The sequence below is a fragment of the Dermacentor albipictus genome, chromosome 8 (genome assembly GCF_038994185.2).
Source record: "Dermacentor albipictus isolate Rhodes 1998 colony chromosome 8, USDA_Dalb.pri_finalv2, whole genome shotgun sequence".
Classification (NCBI taxonomy): Eukaryota; Metazoa; Arthropoda; class Arachnida; order Ixodida; family Ixodidae; genus Dermacentor; species Dermacentor albipictus.
In genome coordinates, this window is record NC_091828.1 from 62761384 (window position 1) to 62786328 (window position 24945).

The 24945-nt window shown below is 47.7% G+C and overlaps 1 protein-coding gene across 5 annotated transcripts in view; it reads left to right on the forward strand.

Moving 5' to 3' along the window:
• The first annotated feature begins 357 nt into the window (after positions 1-357).
• Positions 358-24945, forward strand: part of LOC135921779 (uncharacterized) — a 186836-nt gene continuing 162248 nt past the window's right edge. For all 5 annotated transcript variants that reach the window (XM_065456089.2, XM_070523483.1, XM_070523484.1 and 2 more), the window contains exons 1-5: positions 358-493; positions 4217-4249; positions 6332-6391; positions 7351-7374; positions 8029-8052. In XM_065456089.2, coding sequence (XP_065312161.1) covers positions 481-493; positions 4217-4249; positions 6332-6391; positions 7351-7374; positions 8029-8052 — 154 coding nt within the window. In that variant the 5' untranslated portion in view covers positions 358-480. The remainder of the gene's footprint in view (positions 494-4216; positions 4250-6331; positions 6392-7350; positions 7375-8028; positions 8053-24945) is intronic.

A 24945-nucleotide genomic window follows, 5' to 3' on the forward strand; every position in this document is an offset into this window, starting at 1 on the left:
CTTCACCTGGACCGCAGGTCAGCCCGGTGTTTCTGCACCTCCGGGATCGATTCGCAATTTTGCCCATGGAAGGCGCCACGGAAATGCCGACCGAGGAGAGTATAACAGCCTCGCTGTAAATGCGCTGGCGTGGTAATAAGAACGACTTTGTTGTGCAGAATCTCCTCGTCTCTATATCGCATGTTATCCATAATTTGCCTAATCTTGTGCCGTTTCGAAAATCTGAAGTTGCTATTACACTGCTCACGCCAAACTGACTCCTCTTAATTTCGTCGCTTGTTTTTAGTTTCATTGATATAATTGAAACTGAAGGGCCTTTGTCCCTCCCGCATCATTACTATCTGATTCTCCAACAGTGGGCATGTGGCAAAGTAGCAGTGGTCATAATCATCATCATTGTCGGAACATCGTCTCGTGTCGGCAGCACCTTCCGTCTCACGGCTACGTTCTCTTCCCATACCAGTGTCGAAGCCTCGCAACATGAAAGACCAAGGTGAGTGGAACGGTGGTATTTGCCTTTTCATTCTGATGGAAGAAGGAGTAAAAGCAGCTTTCAGTAGATGCAGCTCGGTAGGCCCAACAACCGTGCTCTCAGCTGCATCCAGGTACCCGACGAGGCAATATGGACGAAAAAGTGACTCACCGATGCAACGGTATGCGCTACTGAATGTTTGCAGCCAAATTGAAATACGCATATGTATTAAGCTATTCATACATAATACGATAGGAATAATATTACGCAATATTATTCTCTAATTGAGTCCCAAACATTTTGTCAGAAGGAGCACGGCGGCCCGATTGTACGTCGACATTATAACGACGCCGATCTCTTGTCTCCAAATTCCCAGCATTTGCTTGCGTACAACAGCGTAGCTCCATTTTTCCAGTAGGCTGTGCTAAGCAACCCTCCGGTCAGTGCCCGTTGTTGTATTGCCCTGAGCCATGGCGAGGCCTAGCAACCAGGAGCACGGCGAAGACCGACGCGAAGAAGCGTTAAGCCGAGGCGGCGTCTCCGGGGAAAGGATCTAAGAATTGGATGCGTGATTGTCCGCGCGTCTATTCGACCGGGCAACCCGCCGTAGTTACCAAGAGCCCACAAGGGATTGCAAGAGCCGCATGAGCGCGTACTCTCACCACGTCCCACTAACGGGGTCGTTGCGTCTTCCTCTTCGTCTCTGTTTTCGCCAAGTCGCTCGCAAGTTAGACAGCTGTTTCCTTTGCTAATGCGTTTGTTTGGACCTACGCCGCCTTCGATCGAGTCTGGCATGCGGCCACCTCCAAAGAAATTTGTTGGACTTATGCACACATGCGTGGTCCGCTTGCAGCTGCGTACTGGCTGTTGCCTAAGTATCATGCCGAAAGACCACTACAGCACATACTTCCATAACAGGACTGTGCTGCGACATTTAGCGGGTGCTTTAGCGGACTCTGCGAAGATAGTCAAGACGCCGCGATGGTAGGGAGCTGATATTTGTTGCATTCATTAGAAAATGTTGATAGAACCTGCGGGTACCGAATTTTCGATACAGGCCGTCATCGTCTAAAAAAAAATTCTGAGAACTCACATTTTCAGAAAACGAGCTATGAAGTTGACAGCTCTGTAACGCAGAAATGAACAATGCGACAAGAATTCCGTAATTTGCATCTGATATTACATCTAAAGCGGAGAAATATGATGTATTACAGGGGGCTGTAAAATTTATCACTAATATTTAATTATGTCTTTTACGAAACCCTTGTGAACGATGTACCAACTGCACCTAAGGCAAACTGGCATATCTCATTTGTGTTTTGAATGTTCTAATGGATGTAGTTTACTCAACTGTGATATCGGTTCCAGGTGCAGAGCGACGAATTTGTAAACTTCGTACTTCGATTTTTTTAACTTATCAATATTAAAAACACATTTTAAGGGTGCCCTCACCAGGCCCCTAGGCAAATGTTAGTTAAACGCTGGAAGGATCTAAGTGTCCTCTAGGGAGCGCTCTACCGCAAAAATATTTCTAATCGGCTCATCAATAGCCCCGATAGAAATATTTCAGTGCCGTGAACCCATTATTTCAGCAGGCGAGCTCCACTGCCAAACGAGGCACCCTCTCCATTCACCCCATCTAGCCTACTTAAGGGAAATGCCTTCCCTGAGATCTCCAATACCTGACCTCGAGGATGGCATGACGCATACGTCACGGGCACCGCCTTCATTTTTTCTTTTCGCTTCTTTCGCGTGCGGCGCGGCGTACTTCCACTGAAGGCGTCGCGCGCAAGCTGTTGTGATTGTCTCGTTACGCGCAGCGCACGAGTTTGCGCGCTGTGCACAAGGACACCTGACTAGTGGCATAAAGCATTGCTACAGGAATACTGAGGAATGCAAGTGAATCGGAGAGCATGATCCCGCGCTTGAACACAGTAGAAGATAACACAGTTTCGGTGTCTGCGCGCGCGACTGCACGACGGGGGAACAAGAAGACGAAACGCAAGAGCGTCTCTCTTGCTGCGGTGCGAAGTAAAACGAAAGCATGCATACATTTGGTTTGTGTGTTTTATTTCGCCAAACTTTAATTTGCTCATTCAAGCAACGTATTACACAAATAACACATATTGACTGCATAAATATGGAAGTGATGTGTTACCATGAGCGACGTCACAGTGCAAAGCAGAAGGCTATGCACTGTCTAGCCATGTACGTAGGCCCACTAGCACGTGTGCGCCATCCTCCGGCTTGGAGCGCGGTTGCCGCGAGGTGAAGGAAAACGCGGCGTTCGATTTTAAATTTCAGATCTTCCCGCGACGCGTAGCGATGTAAAACTTTGCAGACACGATCGTTAGCGCGCGATGTATGCTCTGCGCTTGTCAGCTCAATATGGCCAGACCTGCTCAGCGGTCCTTTAGGATACCCAGGCTCTAAATCGAACTTCCGCTTGGAACACTCAGCAGAATTTAGCTTTCTCTCGCCAATGCAACAAATTTCCTTAAATTTGGCCCAGTGGTTATGTCAGAAATGCCTTTCTGCATTTTACATGTATTTGAATCGGCGGCATCGTAGTAGGGCCTGAGCTAAAGCTTCCTCTTTAGATAAGTAAGCGAATGAAGAGGGATGACTGAGCGAAATAGACTAAGTGAATTAAGGAGGATGCATAGGTCATGGGTGCGATCTTGTACGCGTTCCAAAATCGAACGGAGGTGGTCTGTTCTTTATGTCACGAAATAGGCGGTCCATTCCGTTGCATTCGTCCGATAGCAGATTACACGGAATGATTGACAGCAGATATCACGTCACAATTGACGTCATGGCGTTCGTCACGGTTCAACTTGACCAATCGTGTGCGGTTCGGTGGAACAGACCACCTCCATTCTATTTTGGAACTCGTACAACATCGTACCCCATGTGTCCGTTTTTAATGTTACGGCAATTGGGCTTTCGCCTTGAAGTTGTCTTAGGGATAACGTAAGAGACCCTGTGAATTTGTATGAGGCGTGAAATCAAGATGACACTGTGTTGAAGGTAGTGTATATGAAGAATTATTATTCAATCTGAATACGTTCGTCACTACGCAAGTAGTTATCTTCAGAAAATATATCACGGTGTCCTGGATATTTTACTATGTCAGTTTTGTACATGCCCATTCAGTATATTATACAAACGACTTTATATTCCAGCGCACCACTCTTTTCACGCATTTCAATTTTGAGTATTCTAAAACATATGTGAATATCAACGAGACTGCTTATCTTTATTCGAAGACTAGTTATTGCTTTCATAAAAGTAGCCATCAGCCAGATAGTCTTTCCTTCCATAAGTGCAGCATATTTTGGTATGTTAAAAACACTGTATGTAAAGGCTGTGCTGAATAAAACCCATTACGGGTATTCGAAAGTTCATACCTCACATGTGAAAGCGATCTGGTCATTCGTGATACTATGAAACCTCAGAGCGTGAGCCGACTTGACTTGTTTCTACTGTTCCGTGAATTTACACGAATAATGATTTCTAGATTAAAGCATTGCCTATGCTTTTTGTCGTGAAGAGCAAATGGTGTGCTTTACAAAAAGTATTCATGTTTCTTGCGGATGCTTTTACCGCTTTCTGCTGGTGTAAACGATGGTGCAGCCTTTCTTTTCGCGAATTCAACCGCATCACAGGACCATTTATTTTCGAAGCTCCTTTTGTTGATGTTCTGCGTACGTCTAACAGCATGATGTTTTCTTATTGGCACAGATCCCGATTATTTGGCCGACGATGTGGGAGCGCGTAAGTATAAAAAACAAGCATGCCAAGTCTTTCGTTCTTATTTATCGTGGTTTGAGCGCAATAAATGTGTAATCATGCCTGAAAGGCTGATGTGAGAAGGCAAAGCGAACCTGCCTTTGTCGTGGTCGCTGTGCTTAAACGCTTTGCTCGGGGATGGTGACGGCTGGACTGCGGAGAACGTGGTCGCTGCTAGTCAGAAGCAGCGGCTGTCTGAAACAACATGGAGAGGAGGAAAAGCGGGTGTGATTGAGTAATTCACGCTGAACGCTTGGCGCAAAGCTATTGACTTCATAAAGGAAGCGGCGACAGGGTGTTTAAAGCACGCGTTCCTAAGGGAGTTAGTTGGGCGCTTATGGTACAATGTCGTTTCATCAAACGGGCCTGCGAGCTGCACATGCGAGCGAAAGCTGCATCTATATCGATTGCCCCACTGCATGGCATGTTCATGATGGCCCGAGTGAAAGCATTTGTTTCTTATTCATTTAGAATTCATTAAGGTTATCACGCAAGGTTAGGTGAAATCAATCTGGATTCATCTGCGTATTCATGCTTTCGACATTTGCGTTTTAGGTAAAATTTTCGAGGGGAGATGGTCTTTCCGTTTGGGTACCATAAGGGGTCCATTGCTACACATGCGCGACAAGATGACCTATAATACAATCATTGCTTCTACCCTGGCAACTGAATTATACACGCGCCTTACTCTGGTGTCCGTCAGTAGACGAAAAAAGAAAACCACACTCCATACGTGGGTTGCGTGCACGGCTGGCGCTTTTTCCGCGGCCACGCATGACGGAATCGGAGCCAAATTTAGTCAGCCCGGGCTGGGCACATGGGTCTTGAGAGAGCTTATTCAGTCACAGTGGGTGCTATTCATGCAACAGAAAGATCTGCACGTCGGGAGTTATAAACATGACAAGCCATTTGTTGCAGAAATGTTATGCTTGCCTAGTTATGCGGCTCCGACATTGAGGACGTAGGGTGAAGACACCGTGATGTAAATTTGCGCCCACCGCTCTTTGTCAAGGCGGGTCCACTGCGTATATGCGGAGCAAGCACGATTTCAAGATTAGATGGCAGTATCCCCACTAGCGTTATCGTAGGTTAAGCATGCAATGTTTGCAATGCGTCAATAATTGTAATGCTTTGCTTTGTAATCCTTGTGTATATGTAGAAATAAGAGGCTAGTACTCAATGATGCAAGTGTAGTACGCGCAGATGTAACAGTTCTGCGGGAATGCATGACGCAATCATAGCTTAATTTAGCCTCCCACTCGGCGTTCAGTGAGGTGTAGTTTACATTACATTTATCGATCACAGCTGCAGTGCTTGGGTTTGTGAATGCTCACTTTGCCAGCGTAGTTATATTCAATCATGCTCAAACTATTGCGCATTGGGTGTTGTAAGGCGTACAAATGTGGCATTTGTTAAGGAAGTTTCACGGTTTATCGGGCAGGAAGTCCCCTGTTTCCATATGTAGGACCCAAAAATGTCGCCGTTAAACTCGGGCGGTAAGACAGGCAGCTGCCCATTAACGCCCCTCTCCTTTTTTCACGGAGCCCTCACTACATAGAGGAAGCGAATACTATCGATAGATTAGACCATAGGACTCACACTAGCCGTCCCATAAATTAAGCGGTGAATCTTTGGGAGGCATGAATAAATGTCGCTTGTGTAATGGGTTTTCATTTTTGTGCCCTAGTGCCCATACACTCTAAGTCGCGCAAAGATGTTTCACTAACCCCACCGCGGCTTCACTGAGGGAGCCTCGCCGATTTTCCATTTTTGCAGTACACATCACTACAGATGTTGGGTATATACCTGCAGTCAGTATAGTGAAATTCGCTTTAGTTTTCGCTAAAGCCCATACCTGATACAGTACTGAAAATTAGCACTTACCTATATAACATGGAATGCGAGATATGCAACTTTTTGGTGCATTATACTTTTCATTGGCACTATCAGCGCGTATGCGAGTCATTGTTGATTTCTCTAACTTACACGTAGACATTTCGCACCACTTGGCCACTGTTGCTTTGTATCTCAACTAACGCTGCATTTTTCATTGTATCACACGTATAGCCTACGAAGCCAACCCAAATATGGCGCCACCTTTTGAGGCCGCACCACAAGGGCTTACACGTAAGTACTAGCTGCCCTAGAGTACAAAGCCTCAAATGTTGTACCAGCAATATTTTTACTAAGTGCAGCACATGAGTGCATAGATCACTGTGATTTGCAGTAGACCATGGTACCGATTTCTTAATCACGTACAGTCTCGGTGAAATGTTCTCAGTGCGAGACGGAGACTTCTTCCCTTGTGCAGGGCTTTTTATTCGATTATATGAGATCCAATTTGGAGAAGAGGAAAATAGTGCTATTTCTATCAATTAACCACTTCCGAGTGCAATAGCTACTAACCTCAACTTCGGAGCCCTTCCATTGATGCGAATATCAACTCGATTGTGCATAATCTGGCCTCCCAACGTTTCATAGGAGAATGGATACATCCACCAAGAAAGGGTGGTAAATAAAGTAATCTTTTGTGTTGACGGCACACGTTGTGCATTATTTCTTTCTCAAAGCACATAAATGCTCAGCGTAGATGGTAGTTGCACCTATCTGCGTGTGAGACCCAAGCCGAAGATTGATTGATTGCAAAACGCAGGAACTTCCTTTATTGATGTGAGAGATAAAAAGAAATAATGTTGTCCATAACTTTTCAGCGAAAGGGGGTCTTGCTGGGAGATATGTGCTCTTTGTCATTCTTTTCGTGATGTAAAAGTCACTACCTTACGAAAAAGAATGAAGCAATATGGGGCTTACAAGTGCCTTTTATGCTTCAAACATATGGCCCGCTTATTCCTGTCAGCATGGGTGTGTTCGCAAATTGTACAAATATATTTTAAACAACATGCGCAACACCAGAACACTGGTGTACATAGATTTACGACCACTTCAAGGTAAGTTTCGTATCTTCAGGGTGTGTTTATTCTACAGTACTTATTTAGTCAACCATATATCAAGCATACTACGCGTTTAAAGTATTGCTTTCAAAGGCCACCTATAGTCGTCTCTAATTCGCTTAACTTTTTTTGCAGCCCCTCAACCACCCCCGAACCAAGGTGAGCGTAAATAACCAATGGAAATATCTTGTGAGCATTCTTGTGTTTTTTTCGCGAGACATTTGAATGGCGTTAGGAAAGAGAAGTAAAGCTCTCGCTGTAGTGACAGACAACGTGGAAGCCTGAGGGTCCTTAAATGTCCGGCTATTATTGGGCACTTATAGCATGCGATACGGAAAGCGGTATTTCTGCAAATTTCACCATGTTTATCTCGAAAGTGCGAAGCTCAACGTTTCGAACTACGTATTCAAACGAATAGTTTTTTTTAGTAACGTCCCAAACATTACTAACAGTGGCTGCTTGATTGACGGGCTGCCGCCGTAGCTGTCGTGCGGAATAGGCCATACGCAGGACGTCAGTCATATAATTATTCGGCTTTTATGCGGCTGCATCTGTACCACCAGCCCAGACGGGCCAGAGAAGGTGTCTCTTATCTGCTGATGTAAGCGATGAACCAAGAAACCGTGCTGTAACATCCTTACTGCAAAGAATGCATGATTTATTGCGCGGTATTATGTAAGTTTCGTATCTTCAGTGTGTGTTTATTCTAAAGTACTTATTTTGTCATCCATCTATCAAGCCTACTATGTGTTTAAACTATTGCTTTCAAAGGCCACCTATAGTCCTCTCTAATTCCCTTAACTTTCTTTGCAGCCCCTCAACCATCCCCGAACCAAGGTGAGCGTAAATAACCAATGGAAATATCTTGTGAGCAGTGTTGCGTATTTTTCGCGAGACATCCGAATGGCGTTAGGAAAGAGAAGTACAGCTGTCGCTGTAGTGACAGACAACGTGGAAGCCTGAGGGTCCTTAAATGTCTGGCTATTAATGGGCACTTATAGCATGCGATACTTAAAGCGGTATTTCTGCAAATTTCACCATGTTTATCTGGAAAGTGTTAAGCTCAACGTTTCGAACTACGTATTCAAACGAATAGTTTTTTTTTTTTGAAACGTCCCAAACATTACTAACAGTGGCTGCTTGATGGACCGGCTGCCGCCGTAGCTGTATTGCGGGATATGCCATACGCAGGATATCAGTCATATAATTAATCGGCTTTTATGCGGCTGCATCTGCACCACCAGCCCAGGTGGGCCAAAGAAGGTGTCTCTTATCTGCGGATGTAAGCGACGAACCAAGAAACCATGCTATAACATCCTTACTGCAACGAATACACGATTTAGTGCGCGGAATTTATTTAATACCACCACGCTCTCACCGTTATACTCCGAGGTTCGGAATACGTGGTCGGTCGGATTGTCGGCATATAAATCTGACCTATTCCAGAGACAGTGCAACGGAAAGCAGCGCCCATTGTGGTGGCAGTATAATCCACTGTCACTTGGTTCACGCGACTGGCCCGGGCAAAGTCTCGGCGTCTTGTCCAGCAGATGCACAACTTCTGAGCCGCAAAACGCAGTGCAGTAGATGAACCGCTTCACTAAATTATATTCACCGTTTTTCAGAAATTTCACTTGAGGTAGCTTCCAACGTGTGCTGTATATGTATTTTTTTACCCCGCTTTATATTCGTAGAAGTCTGCTTATTTGACGGTAGCTTAGTTTCTTCGTTGACTGTCGGGACAGAGTGCTGCTTTTGGGTTTTCTGCGTGTCTCCAATTATTTTGTATGTTTTGTACAAAAGGTATTAGGAACAATGCAATGAATCCTGAGGAAGGAAAATTACTATCTTGCCTAGATTACAAAAAAAAAAAACGTGCCCGTTCTATGTTGTTACAGTATTTGACATATATGAAGAGCTTTAGAATGTGCTAGACCACATAAAAGGAAATCAAGGGGGCAAACCTGACACACGTGAAGGCTGTTCATGTTCTAGAGACCAAAGTACGCCGGTTTTCCAGCCATCGCGCTAGAAATCTACTGCTCGAAATTCTATTTCATGAGCAGTGAACGCAACTCTTTGTGCGTGTGTAACTCCAGAAGATTTATATGGTCTGCTTCTTGTACACGTCTTTACAGAAACACCACAAGCGTAAGCAAAGAAGCGATATTTTTATTAGGCGCATTGCTTTCGTTCACGAGCAGTTGCGAAATTTTTCTGATTTGCCAGGGCGTCATTTAAAGTAGCAAATTCTATAGCGGACAGCGGTACCTGCTACTTTATGTCACTTTATAGCGGTACCTGCTATTTATTATACAGCCTGTAACATACTCATGCAAGAATCTGTGCCAGACAATAAAAAAAAGTTTCATTGGGAATCTATAGCAGTGTCTATCGGTAAATGTCCAGCCATGCTATGCTTGTGATTTTAGCCGGCATTTTTTTTCAAGCTGGAGGACGCCTAAACTTCACCTTTAAAAGTGGAATGCGACAGCAGTTAAAGATCCCCGACTGCTTCTCACGCTTCCTGGCAACTTCAGCGTATGTAACCGCAGTAGACTGTTTTAGTTGCGCGTCTTTGCGCTACGCTCCGCTTCGTGTTGCCCCGATAAGCCACAGCGGAGGGATTTTACCTTTTTAGTTGCACGTTTAGTCTAGAGGAGTGGATCTTTCGTAGTTGCGGTGCCCTCCGCCCAAATTCAGGGAAATGAAAAAAATATAAAAACGCCCATTGATCACTTTTATAAAGCAAAACGAATATACATACCTTTTTTGTCCATGAAGTATCCAAAGGTGTGCTTGTAATGCGTTTCGAGTCCATTTTACCCGGTGGAAAATAAAGCGCCACATTGGGCAAAGCCACGTGATGGCCAGCGAGCTTGCTTTATGCATCTAATACAATCCTTTCTGACGTCAAGGCTACCCAACGCGCTGCGCAGCACGCTCCGCTCAGGGAGCGGACCGTGTTCCTCGCTCCGCCATCCCGCTTACGGCGAAGCGGACAGCGCATGCGCATTCGCGCTTTCTCTCCGCTCAGCTGCCGAGCGGAGCGTAAACGCGCTCACCTGAAACACACTAATAGAGTGTTTTATCAGAACGTTTTTGACGGTCCGCTCCGCTCTCGCGTAGGGCCGATTTACGCTCAATCCGCCCATCGCCGCACGCCGCACCGCATGCATGCGGTTCGTGAAAAACGGGCGATCGTCGCGATCGGTCACAAATTTGCATTTACGCTGAAACCGCAAGATGCGGTGCGGTTCACATGCGCCCTCTGGTTGACCAAATAGGTAACCTGCAACTGGCAACATGCATCAGCGAGTTGGCAGCCTCGTGTGCTGGCGACCAGCAATATTTCGCATCGTGCCAGGGTATTGTTATTACGTTTGCTGTATTATTAGTTATTTTTTTATTAGTTAGCTCGAGCGGTTCGAATGCGCCTGCATCCGCACTTCGGTTTGGGGACGCGACTCTTTTGAAAGCTCGCAAACATTCGGCAGTGCGCAGAGCAACACTGTTCGAAGTCGGCAACTATCGCCAACAGCAGACGACACTGTCATATTTTTGTCGATGTAGGTTGAAGCTTCCGCGTCATGGTGAAAACGCAACTCTTGCACTGTCATATTCTGTGCTGCATGTTAGGCATTGACGTGCTGAGCCACCTTTGGAACACTGTGCAGTTGTCTTACCTGTGCCGCTTTTTTATTATTTATTTATTGCTACCGCATAATGTTGCGACGACATACGTCACTATGTGCTCGGTTGCGTACGGTGCGATGGCGCACTTTTTGTAGCTGTGCTAGCGAAAGGTTGTGTTGTGGAGAAGTGAAGTACCATCGCTCCTCGGCTGGACGAAGTACCAGCGCGGAGAAACGGGAAGCGACCCCATGCCGAGTCGAGTTCTGAGAATCCGTTGCCCTCAGTGTCTCGGCTACCAGACAGGGACCGAGAGTTTGCCCCCTCGAACACCTGCAGCTCTCGCCTGCGTCTTTTGTAGAAAATAAGTGCAGTCTGTTTTCTGCCACCAACCGATGCGCACTCCTTTCACGGACGGGGCCAGACCCCGTACGTAACACTGGCGATGAGGCAGGAGTTGCGAAGCGGATCTATAAGTTTTCGAAGGCCATGGCTGCAGGACGAATGCACGGCGCTGTCGAGCCTTTCTTGGCCAAATCATGGGAATCGTGGATCCAGCGCCTCAACTTTTACTTCGTGGCGAGCGACGTCAGCGAGGAAGCGGGCACTTCTCCTCACGCTTTGTGGAGCCGACACTTTCGAACACCGTGTGCCCGCTGATAGCGCCGAAGTCAACTTAAATGATTTAGTGACACTTCTTAGGCGGCACTTCGACACCAGGACATCCGAGCTTTAGAGCCGGTACGTGTTTCAAAGACTCGACCTACGGCCAGACGAGTCGATCAGCAGCTACGCTGCGGCCCTCGGAACCTTGACAGCCGACTGCAACTTCGGAGCGCTGCCTTCGGCTACAATATCGACGACGTCACCTGACACCCAAACGACCGCTTCAGCGGCGAACCCAACTATGCCGCCCCAAGATGTGATGCTGCGGGACAGGTTCGTCCGCGGCGTGTGGGACGAACATCTTTCGCAGACACTGTTCGCAGAAAAAGCCTGACATTTGAATGCGCTGTGGACTTAGGCTACGTTCACACTTGGCAAACCGCAAGCGGACGGAAAAGCCAAAGCGGCCGGATAATCTTTTTCGCGCATGTACAAAACGTTCAAATTTGTTTCGCCACTGCAGCGGAAACCACTTCCGCTTTCTCACACATCTATCTAGTTTGCGTACGTTTGTCCGCGTGGTGGCACTGTTCATCACACTATTTCAAGACATACGTTCATTCATTGACCCATCAGTTTCTAAAAGCTACCATTTCGCGCAACTGCGCGTGTCGTTTTTAACTTTCGTCTACCACGGAAGATAAACGAGACATAGTTTCGATAGCTTTGGCTAGTTGCTTTTTCTAAAAATAAACAATGAGCAATGGGAAATGTTAAATTTTACGACCGGATGTTCACATGCGATTGCAGCTTCCGGTAAAGCGGAACGTCTTTCCGCTCCGCCTGGGCGAAAAAATCGGTCCGAGACCGATTTTTTCGCCGCCTGGTTTTCCGCCCGTTTCTCCGCCTAGGCGGGCGGATTTTGTCAAGTTTTTTCCGCTTCCGCCTGCTCCGACACCAAGTGTGAACGCAGCCTTAGCCTTGTGAGCGGAAAGTGCGTCAAGGCATCAGCGAGATATCAAGGGAGTGGCAAACTCGGAGGAAATTAACAGGACGTCGCAAATCAGGCCAGGAGGCAAGCATACGTCAGCGTGACATTGCTATCGATGCGACGGCTTGCACGACCCTGAAACACGCAAATTCAAGACAGCCGAGTGCCGTTTCTGCTCTAAGGAAGGTCACGTCGAGCATGCCTGCATCTCAAAGAAAAAGAAAAATACGGAACCACGCTCCGACAACTAGCGGCTATGGGCACATACTGTCAAACCACCACCTGTCAGCACTTCCTGCTGCAAGCTGCACACAGATAGTGTACGTACACACTGCCCCAAGTTGCTCGTGGACTTGATAGTGGAGGGAAAGCCAGTCCAGTTTGAGATGGACACAGGTACAGCATGCTCCCTGACAAGCGAGGACACGGATTACAGAAGGTGGAAGAAAAACACTCCGTGGCTTTCATGCGAGCCGCTCGATTTGTGCACATGGTCAGGTAAACAATTACACGTCGTGGGCTCCGCACAAGTTCATGTGATGTTGAGATCAAAGGACTATCTGCTGCCATTGTTGGTTATGATGGGCACCAGGTGCAACCTCCTAGGAAGAGATTGGTTTTTGGCACTTAAAATTCAGGTGAAGGGGATCAACCACGTTGGAGAGCCAGCACTAGAAATTACAGAGGTCGTGGGATGACACCCAGATGTCTTCAAGGAAGACATTGGAAGCTATGCAGGTCCTTTAGTTCACGTGGAACTCGAAGACGGTGCGACAGCAATGTTTTGCAAGGCTCGTCCGATTTCAGTGGCGCTGCAGGCGCTTATGGAACATAAGATTGACCATCTACAGCACCAAGGCATCCTAAAACCAACGCAGCATACCAAATGGGCAACCCCATCGGTACGTCTTCAGAAGACCGACGGTACACTCAATGTCTGTGGTGACTACGGGAGGACTGTTAAAACTGTTACCGTTAATGCAGCAGCGAAGAAGGCTCTTACCTGCTACCAACTACAGCTGAAGTGTTTGCAAACCTACATGGTGGAACCCTCTTCTCAATGTTGGATCTTTATCAAGCATATCAACAACTGAAAGTTGATTAAAAAACAGCAGCACTGCTCACAGTGAACACCACAAAAAGACTATTCAGTGTGGAATGCCTCCCGTTCTGAATTTCTGCTGCACCAGCTATCTTCCAGTGCCTGAGGGAGACAAAGATACCTGGAATTCCAGGGGTGAGTGTTCACCTTGACGACATCATTGTCAACGGGAATAGTGCAAATGAGCACGCACAGCATCTGAATCAGGTTCTGTCGAGCCTAATTGTCGAGCCTGAGAAAGGCTTACGCCTCAAGAAAGAAAAGTGCAGGTTCGGAATTACGTCAGTTTAGTTTCTGAGACATCAAATTGGTGGCAATGGTGTTTGCAACACCGAGAAAAAGGTTGAGGCTATACTTCATCCACCAAAACCATCTGACAAGACATCCCTAAGGGCTTTTCTGGGCCTTATTTCATTTGACGACTGCATTTTGGAGAACAGAACAATGGTCGTGGTGGAATTGTATAGGCTCCTAGAGAAAAACACGCCCTGGAAGTGAAAGAGCAAGCATCAAGCCAATTTCGAGGCACTTAAGGAGATGATTCGTGCATCTACAGTGCTCGCTCTCTACGATGGGACGAAGCCCCTTCTTTTGTCTGTGGACGCATCGCCGTACTGCATTGATGCCATCCTCGCTCGGGAAGATGCTATTTGCCGAGAGGCGCCCATTGCATTCAGTTAATGAACACTGGGAAGTGCCGAAAAGATCGAGCTACTTCCAGCTCAGCAAAGAAAGTGCAGCAGTAATCTACAGCATCAGTCATTTTTCATAAGTACATAGCTGGCCGGCATGTGACCATAACAGATCGCCAGGCATTGATTGGATTCGTGAGTGAAACAAAGCAAGTACCCCGGGTCTTTTCATCAAGGATTACGCGATGGTGCCTTAAACTAGCAACGTATGATTACAAGTTGCTGTACAGGCCTGGCCTACTGCACCAAAATGCGGGCACTCTAAGCTGACTTCAACTGCCGGCACAAGATGAACCTTATCCCCCAAGAGACGTGCTCATGTTGGCTACCATGCCCAGCTACGGGCTTTCACCGCGTCAACTAGCACGAATGACTCGAGAGGACTCAGTTCTGTCCCAAGTGCTGGAGGCTGTTTCAAATTGTTAAGTTCATAAACTGCTGAAATAACAGTTTTCATCGTGCCGGAAACTGGAGACTGAGCTTTCAGTGCAGGAAGGGTGCCTTGTTAGAGGCTTCCGGATGGAGGAGGTGCCGTGCGCTGTGTGTGCCAGTCACCACGGAATACGCACGAATCCCCCCGTTTACGCCGCTGCCGACCGCTAAACCTACATCCGAACTTTTTTGGACCACATCGATGTCGGAAAGTCTGCTCCTGGCCAGCCGCCGCACTTGGTCTTGCCTCGCTAATCACTGGTAGCGCACCCACCCCCAACAGCCATGGAGGTGCAGGGCGAAGACCTCGACCCGACAACGTTCAGACCCAGTGAGTGGACCACGATACTCCGCGCGTACAAGGGAGGCAAACCAAGCCCGGAAACGCTGGTTGTGCCTCCTCATGCAGCCCCTGTTGGAGATAAGCCTGCCGCGCCCACCGTTGGTGCTCCGGCCGACACTGCCCCTGCGACCTTCAAGCCGACATACCGTGCTCAATAACAACAGCTGCGCGTGACGCACGCAATCGCATTGCGAAGTAAGCAACTTGCTTCACTCCCTCCCGGCACTATAAGGGTAGTCTCCCGACCAAGAGGAGGCCTCGCTTTGAACGGAGCCATGGCGCAGCCACTCATGAAAGCTCTGCGAGTCACCGCCGCTGACCGGGACCTAGGAGAGTTTCACCTCCAGATTCCCCCGACGAATAACACCTTCACGGTCGCTGCACCTCACGAGTCAACGGCCCTTCACCTCGTACAACTCAAGGAAGTGGTCCTTCAAGAAACCAGTTGCCCTGTCGCCGCCTACATCGCACCGCCGCCCGCTGCTTCGCGCGGAGTCATCTCGCAAGCCTACTGGGCGGAAACACCCGAAGAGATGCTACAAGACCTACAGACTCGCAACACGGGAGCTGATATCATCGCAGCCCGCAGAATGGGTAGGACCCTCTCCATATTGATCACATTTGCGCATGGCCCAGTCCCTCACACCATACGCTACATGAGTGTAGTGCATAGATGCACGACGTACAAGGGAAGTCCAGACGCGTGCACAAACTGTCGTCGACCGGGCCACAGACACGACGTGTGCCCCCACCCCAAGAGTGGTCTCTGCCCGCGGTGCGGGGACAAGCATGAGCCGCAAGATGTTCCCTCCTGCATCCCGATCTGCATTCTCTGTGGGGGGCAGCACCTCACGGGCACCAGCTCGTGCAAGGCAAGAAATGCCGCCACCAAACGACTTAGCCCACCGCCCCAGAAGTCAAAGTTCTCTACCAAGAAGGACTTTCCCCCGCTTAACACGACCCTCCCGTCTACCTCTACATGGGCTTCCAAGGTTGCCAAGACGAATATCATGACCTCCCAGGACTCGGACGTGAAGGCTCTGCGGGATGAGGTAAGGCAGCTCAAGGCAGCCCTCTCTACCTCCACCCCTGCTCTACCCCCCACTCCACCATCCCCATCTTCCTCATCCAACCCGTCCGACCAACCTCCTTAGAAAAAGAGGAGGCCTGATGAGAGCCCAGTCCAACCTATAGACCTGGAAGCCAAATTTCAGGACCTCGCCCAAAACCTAGAATCCAAGTTCACAGAGCGCATTACTGCGCAGGTCACTGCACAGTGCCAGACTATGATTGAAGCTACCATTACGCGTATAATAGATAGGGTCATATCTAGCATCATGGCCAAGGTTGAGGAGCGTTTAGCTAACCTTATATCTGGACTCTCAGCGGCCTCTCCTCCCGCAGTCCCACCTTCTGCACTCCTCCTTCGCCCCGCCACCCTTCAACAGGGCTCCTCCGAGGCACCTAAATTCCTTACAAATTATTCAATGGAATTGCAGGGGCTTTCGGCGAAAGCGCGACCCTCTGCAGCAGATTATCGCCAACTCTTTGTCCCCACCAGACATTATCGCTATCCAGGATGCCAATGTTTGCTGGCAACTGCCAGGATACGCTGTTATCCCCTCTGACTCCACTGATATTCCTCGGGTGGTTACATACGTCTGTAACACCTTGCATTACGCGGAGCACGACGTTACCTCCCCTATTGCTCACACCTTCATGAAAATTTTACCCCCCACCCCTGCACAATCTCCCCTGTTCATGCTTAACTGCTATCTTCTCCCACGACAGCCGATTCACCTACTTATTCCACTCCTCAAATCCTTAACCCAAATGGCAGGATCAAACCCCCTACTGGTTGCCGGTGACTTTAACTGCGCTCACGCGGACTGGGGCTATCGACGCACCAACCACAGAGGCACAGTTTTATACAATAATACGCTATTACTTCACCTGACCATCTTTAACGATTTTAGCCTACCTACGCGGGTTGGTAACAGTGTTACTGCCGATACGAGCCCAGACCTCACGCTTGGTAGAAACTTGGCTCACCTACAGTGGGAAAGAACGCAAGCCACACTGGGCAGCGACCACCACCTGATTCGCATAGCGGTGAACTATCGCCGACCTCAGCCCAAATTTACCGCTAGGCACACTAATTGGGATCAGCTCCGTAAATTTAGGCAACCGCAGCCAGCACAGGGCCCCTTCGACCTAGACACCTGGACTACTCAGTTACAGAAAGGCATTGGCCAACATACCCAAACGCTCGATACTACCCTAGACACCCCCGTTATCGACAGTAAGCTCGCCCACCTTCTTGAAGCTCAAGAGAACATAACGCGAAGGTGGAGAACTCAAAAGCACAACAGGAAACTAAAACTCAAACTCACCCAGCTTCAATCCCAAATAGAACACCATAGTGCCACTCCTTGCAAAGCTAACTGGGCTCAGGTTTGTGACGGCCTCCGAGGCAATCTCTCCACAACCCGCGCTTGGCACCTGTTACGCCATATGCTCGATCCCACGCAATCTAAAACTCAGACGCGTCTTAGCATTCACCGCCTCACTCATAATCATCGGCAGGACACCGACGCCTTCCTCGCGCAGGTGAAACGCACCTATACCACCCCAGGTCCTTCTTGCAAACATCCCGAGTACACGGGCTCACCCCAACCACAGCTTGACGCTCCTATTACAGAATCTGAATTTCGTGCAGCCCTATTGAAATTGCGCAATACCACACCCGGGGAAGATCAAATTACGAATGCTGCCATCCGAAATCTTGATGATGCCTCCATATCTCACCTCGTTACGTACTTTAACGAGTGCTGGGAGGCAGGTACCCTCCCTGCCTCCTTCAAGCATGGAAAAATTATATTTATCCCAAAACCCCACAAGCCCATCACCCTCGAGAACATCCGCCCCATTTCTCTTACATCTTGTCTCGGCAAGACCTTTGAGCACATAATCCTCGCCCGACTGACAACGTACATGGAAGAAAATCACCTTTTCCCCCACAGTATGGTCGGCTTTCGTGCGCATCTATCTGCGCAGGATGCCCTACTTCAAATTACGCACGATGTGCTTGATGATACCATCCCCCATCTTACTAAAGCCATCCTGGCGGTTGACCTCATTAAGGCATTTGACAGAATTCGACACGCTGCCATCTTACGGGAACTGCAGGAACTACAGGTAGGCCCTAAGACCTACAACTACGTTCGCGCCTTCCTCTCTGGCCGCACTGCCTCCTTGCACATTGATCAGCTCAGCACACCCTCTTATACGCTCGGTGAATTTGGAACCCCACAAGGCGTGGTCCTCTCCCCCCTTTTATTTAACATTGCTCTCATCCCCTTAGCCCAGAAGCTCAATCTCATCTCACACCTAAAACGTACTCTGTACGCTTATGATATTACCGCATGGACCACTCATGGCTCAGACGGGCACATTGAGGAAACTCTACAATTAGCAGTCGACACGATCTCCGCTCACGTATCATCTATCGGACTCGAATGTTCCCCCTCTAAGTCCGCGCTCCTCCTAATGAGACCAAAATCTGCCGCCAACTCACCCATCCAAATCACTTTACAAGGATCCCTTATCCCCATCACTCCCACCCTGCGCATCCTTGGTCTCTACCTGCAGGATTCCGGACGCAATGACCATACCCTTAAAACACTCAAGGCGTCCACGCAATCAGTGTTGCAGCTTCTACGCCGCGTATCTTCCCTGCACAAGGGTTTAGACGAAGCAGACAACATGAAAGTTGTACATGCTTTTACGCTTAGCCGCATTCTGTACGACACTCCATATCTCAAGCTGAACTGCACGGAAACCGAGCGCGTGAACGCCATGATACGCCTTGCAACTAAGGCAGCCCTCAACCTGCCTCGCAGTACTAGCACAGCCAAACTCCTTGCACTAGGCATGCATAACACGCTTCCTGAACTAGTTGAGGCACACCTTCAGACGCAGCATTTAAGACTTGCCGCGAGCGCCACTGGCCGCCATATCCTCGCCTCCCTTCGCATCAACATACCCCCTAATCAGTCAACCCTTATGGCCATTCCTCGACACATTCATACACCCCTTGTAGTGAAACCCCTTCCTCGAAACGTCCATCCCCAATATCACATCTCTCGCCGCGTAGCTCGCGCAAATGCCCTCCACAATTATTACGGACAGGTCGAGAAAGCCATCTGGGTGGACGCCGCATGTACAACGCTTGAAGCTGTAGCAGTTGCTTACAACCCAACCTTACCCCGACCCCTAACTCACCATCTTCCCTCGGGCTCTACACCTGAGGAAGCAGAGGAGACCGCCATCGCCTTAGCCCTTGCCCTTTCGGATGCTGAATACATCTTTAGCGATTCAAAGACTGCTTTGTCCAACTTTGCCAGAGGCAGAATTCACAACCCTGCCTGGAACTTGTTGAACATCCCCACCTAGAATTTACCACTTAGGGTTGAGCTCCGGTGGGTGCCGGCTCACTCTGGGAACCCCGGAAACGAGGCTGCCGATAAATTGGCCCGAGGTTTAATTTGCCGGGCTCAGGACAGCCTCGATCCGAGTTTCTCGAGGGCGCGGGTACACAGCTTTGCGGAGCTCACGCAAATACCCCGTTTGGACCGTCGGTCCTACCCTCCTCCCCACTCCTCCCTGACGCACTCCCAACAGATCCTCTGGAGACGCCTCCAGACCCGCTCTCTCCCATCCCCTCAGCTCTTATCCCACTACTGTGGCACCTCCCCTACATGCTCCCTATGCGGAGACCCTCACGCCACACTCTGCCACATCCTTTTTGGCTGCCCTGCCGATCCTCCCCCGCAGGGACAGCCCGCCATCTCAAGCTGGGAGGACTGGGAGGTCCTGCTCTCGTCTACGGACCCGACATCGCAGGTTACTGCGGTTGCTCGGGCTGCCGACGTCATGAGCAAAAGGAGCATGAACGTTTCGACGTAGTGCGGGACTGTGCGGTGGTCCAGGGACCCAGAAGAGTCCAAACTCACATGCTATGATTAAAGTTTTTCTGTCTGTCTGTCCGGATGGAAACTCCAACAAAGGCGACAAACTACCTTGTTAAACTCGCACCTGCAAACCACCATATAATTGTGGTCATGAAGGCATGTGCACGAAGGTACTTTTGTTGGGCAGGCATTGACTTTTGTTGGGCAGGCAGGCATAATGGGCCATCCTTCGTTTCAGTAGAAGTTGAGAGCTTCCTAAAGAAGAATGGGGTGATCCATGTAACAAGCACACCGTACCATCCTACAACATATGGCCAAGCAGAAAGGATGGCTTTTGAAACAAAACGAGCATTAGCCAAAAACAAGGACAAAACATCCGCGTGTAGGCTGGCCCACTTTTTTTAAAGCAACACACCACCATCTGCACATCAACGGGTGAAATGCCAGCTGCACTTGTGTTCGGGCGTGAGCTGGATACAGCTCTCACGTGCATTCAGCCCCAAGCAAAAGCGAACAAAATCCATACCAACTGCAACAGGGACACAAAGTCGAGAGTACTCGCTGTCGGACAAGCAGTTTTCTTTTGAAACTTCGGAGGGAAGCCGATCTGGACAGAGGGAACGGTTCTGGAAGAGCTAGGCCACAGATTATGGCTCATTAAAGGCCCCAACAGGTTAGTGCGATGACAATGTGACCTCATCAAGCCTGGTATCAAGCCTGGTATACACAGGATAAGGGCTGTACGCTAACCGCGAGCAGTGTCCCGCTCCCATTTATGCTTGGGATAAAAGCAGATAACTCCACGTCATCAGAGGCCACTCTCTCAGGAATGCTGGAGCCTTCGCAATCATCGGTGACCAAACCAGAGATTGGGACTGCCCCTGAGACTGTGCCAAACACAACTGCAGAGTCATGCCTGCAGCGGGAACGACACCCTCCGGATCACTAGGGCAACTCCATCTGAGAAGGGAGGCAAGTGTTGTGTACAAGCGAAGCACCACCACTGCTCGGCTGGATAAGGCACCAGTGCAGACGAAACAGGAAGCGACCCCGCTCCGTGTCGAGTTCCAAGAATGCTCCATCACCCCCAACGTCTCGGCCACTAGACAGGGACCGAGAGTTTGCCCCCTCGAACACATGTGGCTCTCATCTGCATCCGTTGTAGAAAATAAACTCGGTCTGTTTTCTACCACCAACCAATGCGCATTCCTTTCATGGATGGGGCCAGACCCTGTACGTAACAGCTTGGAAGAACGCGCATACACGAACACACAGGTTTATCTAAGCCAATGAGCAAGGGATCTGTCACAGCAACAGCGTAGCACACTGAAGCGCCGCAGAATTATCTATTAACATACTCCTATACAGATGGTTCTATTATCACGGAATACAGCTGTGTTGATTGACAAGTCACTTCGTCACCGAGCACGCATGTGAATCATCAACAGTGGCTTGTTGATTTAGTTGCACTTTGCTGCTGAGGTCTCTTTAGTAGCTGTCAAATCAATAGTGAGCCTACAATTGCTTACATGATGTAATATGGCATCGCACTTCTGAACAATGATGTTACACCGAATGAACGTATAGGAGCACACAGAGCTAGCATTTGCTCATTCTATGTTACGTCATTATTTCAAAGTGCACTGCCATGTTAAGTCATGACTAAACAACTAGCCATCAGTACGTCTTGAGCAATAGATTACAATTATGACATACATAAAAGTGATATGTACATATCACAGTTACTTCTTCAGGCAGAGATGCTTGTCAGATATGTTTTCAAGAATGTTTGCATGAAAAGAAATATTAATTCATATTGCTGAAAAGACAGCACATATAGGCGTGAATTCACCTAATGTTTACATTTCTTGTTGGTGCTAAAAATGTCCCTGCCAATAGAAGTAGTGCTATGTCATTCATGCCTTAAGAGATGACAGAGCTTTACAGGGCACACAAGGCAGCAATACCCATGCATAAAGGCCTGGGTGGCCAATCTGCTGCCCCTTCACTATTTATCCATACTTCTATCAGCATTTAAACAATGTACAGCCTGTGGTCAAAGTGAATACAGGCATGCTTGCTCTCTCAGCAATGGCGACAATCAAGGGTGATTGCCTTGAGACCATTTGCTGCTGTCAACATCATTTATGCGTGCATTCTCTATTTATTCTTTTCCCTAGATAAAAAGAAGCTTGCACAGTCAGTGAGCTATAGCAAAGTAATGTTATTTGATTGCGTAGGGCTTGGCATTCACGTAGTGACAACCTAGCTAGCTAATGCACAGCCACATTAAAAAGAAAGAGAAATGCACAGGCTAACAAACAGGTGCACAGTACGTGTACTTCATCTCAAAGCAAAGCAAGATTATCAAGCGACTATAGAGATCTAGATTAAGGGGACGCAAGCATTGAGGCCCCCTAGTACTTCGAGCCTCAACGATTGCATCCCCCTGATCTAAACCTCTCTAATAAGCTTTGCAATGAGTGCAGTGATCTTGCATGCGAAATGGTTGACGTAGTAAGTCGTTTTATATTTGCCTTCCTGAATCAGTAACAGCTTAAACAGGTACACGACAATGAAATGAAATGCTGGCTCATATGGTACACAAGACACAAGTAGGGGAGAACATTTGCCATGCCTGCTGTAACACCAATTCCAACATGCAGTAGCTTGTAGGCAATGAATGCATGTTCATTGTGTCAGGGCAACTTGCACCTACCCCTAATGAAAGAAAGAATGTCTGCATTGTAGACATTAGTTATTTAGCAGCATGTGCGGGGCAGCACAAGAAAGGAAGGGAATGTTTGTTGCCATTTTTTTATTTTCATAACCAACAAACAGTTTCTTGGTGAAGCTTTATGATGAATTCATATTATGTTCTGTGTAAATCTGTAATGTGGGAATGTTCTATTATGCAATCACTTCATAAGTAGTCAAATGAATGCAGAAAGCCCCATAAACACTATGAAATGGAAGGCAGAAATTTCCAGTTAAGAAGCCATAGTGACTCGCACTCTGTGCTTAACTTAAAATAGAGAAAAATGCGTAGTGGCAAATTGGGTGCACATTCTCATCTGTCATACAAATCCATCTACTACAAGCCATCTTTCACTCATTCTCGTATTGCTTACAGTTGCACGAACCTTACTGCAGCATCCTCTGTGGAGTAAAATAACCTCGCAAGTCACAGCTACTTGTTCACTCTATTAACATATATTAGCCCCCAGGCTCTCCTGTATTCCTTCATGCATGCTACAATAGCATGGCTGTGCTCAATCACCTCTTTCCATTGCACTGAAATCAACATGGCATATATTTCATACCAAAATATTCTCTGAAGCATAACTGTTTATCATTCTTTAAGCCTCTGAGAAGTAAGGATGGATGTTCAGCGTTGCTGTTGTGGCATTTCATAGGTTCTAACCCACCGTCCTATTTCTAAACAAGCAATGATGAAATTATATAATCAAGCCATGCCATCAGTACAACTGAGGTATTGCTTCCCCAGGGAGTCTCACTGCCACCTCCCCAATTTCGTAATTACTGAGACATGTTAACAACCTAGACATGCTGAATTTAACTTCACAGCCTGTGTTTTAACATGACGAATAAACCAGATTAACCCAACAGCCCTTGTATCATTCTCTTAATCACTTGAAATACTAACTAGCAAAAGGAGAAGAAAGGGGTTAACCGAGGGGCCCGATTTTTATTAGTCATATCATAAGAAGCCAACAAACACTGACACCAAGGACAACACAGGGGAAGTTACTTGTGCTTAATTTCATTTATTAAGCACAGGTAATTTCCCCTATGTTGTCCTTGGTGTCAGTGTTTGTTGGCTTCTTATGATATAACTAGCACAAGGTATTATAGTCATATTATATTGTTTGTATGTTTGGTGAATTGTACGAATAATTTTTCTCGCCCTTACAGCCTAGCTGATGCTGCCTTTCTTTATAACAATTAAGCTACAACCTTGCTTGGTGCATTGCTGTGAGAACTATAGCTAGCTTCCCAGTAGCACTGCACATATACCCTCAGACTAAATGTGGTTTTGCACTATACAACTATAAAATTTTTGATCAGCATCTTAGTACATTTCCTTGAATTTGCACCACAGGCTTTCTGTCGCAACACCCTCTTCGCACCCATGATAAATGCTGGTCAGTAAAATAGAGCTTTAGATTATTTCCTAAACTGCTTTCATTCCAGCAAGTAGACGCCGAGCAGACGCTGCGCCGCAAGTGAACATTTATGAGGGCGTTCATACTTGCTGTTTATTAAGGTGGCTGCAAGGTAAATGGAGGGAAAGTCTACAGGTGAAGCGAAGCTTTGGTGTCGCATGCACGTAAACAAAGCTTCTTGTTATGGCATCAAAACAGACACCGTGAAGACACCTTGAGCTTCCCCAGTGCGGCAAGGAACTACTGAGATGGAGTACAGCTCACAGAACACATTGTTAGCATGAAAGGTTGGTGTCGCGTTCCAGGGCTTCCGTGAACGAAGAGGCAGACTGAACTTGAAACATGTTTTATTGCATGGCAGCAACTTAATGTGGCAGAATGACAGCCAAGGAATATAAGGGCAAAAAGTACACCACAGCTTGGCGGCCAATGATTACATACACATAGTAAGCGAGGGTGATGTGATCGCAATATGGCCCGCATGACAGAAAGGGAAACGCTATCACACATGTACACGTGTACAGATATGCGACAATTGGGCAGTGGCAGAGAAGGTGTTTTGCTGTGTCGCCACATGTGCAAAAAATTGCATAAGGAGCATTTGCATAGCTTACATTACAGCACATGACACCTAGCACAGAATTAATAATTGCAATACGTGGAGCAGTGGTATAACTTCTAAGCTGTTCCCTAGCCTCCCCTTTTCATAAAGTGTAATATGTGCAGAGACAGGAAACAAACATGTACAAAGCAAGGAATCTGCTTTGATAC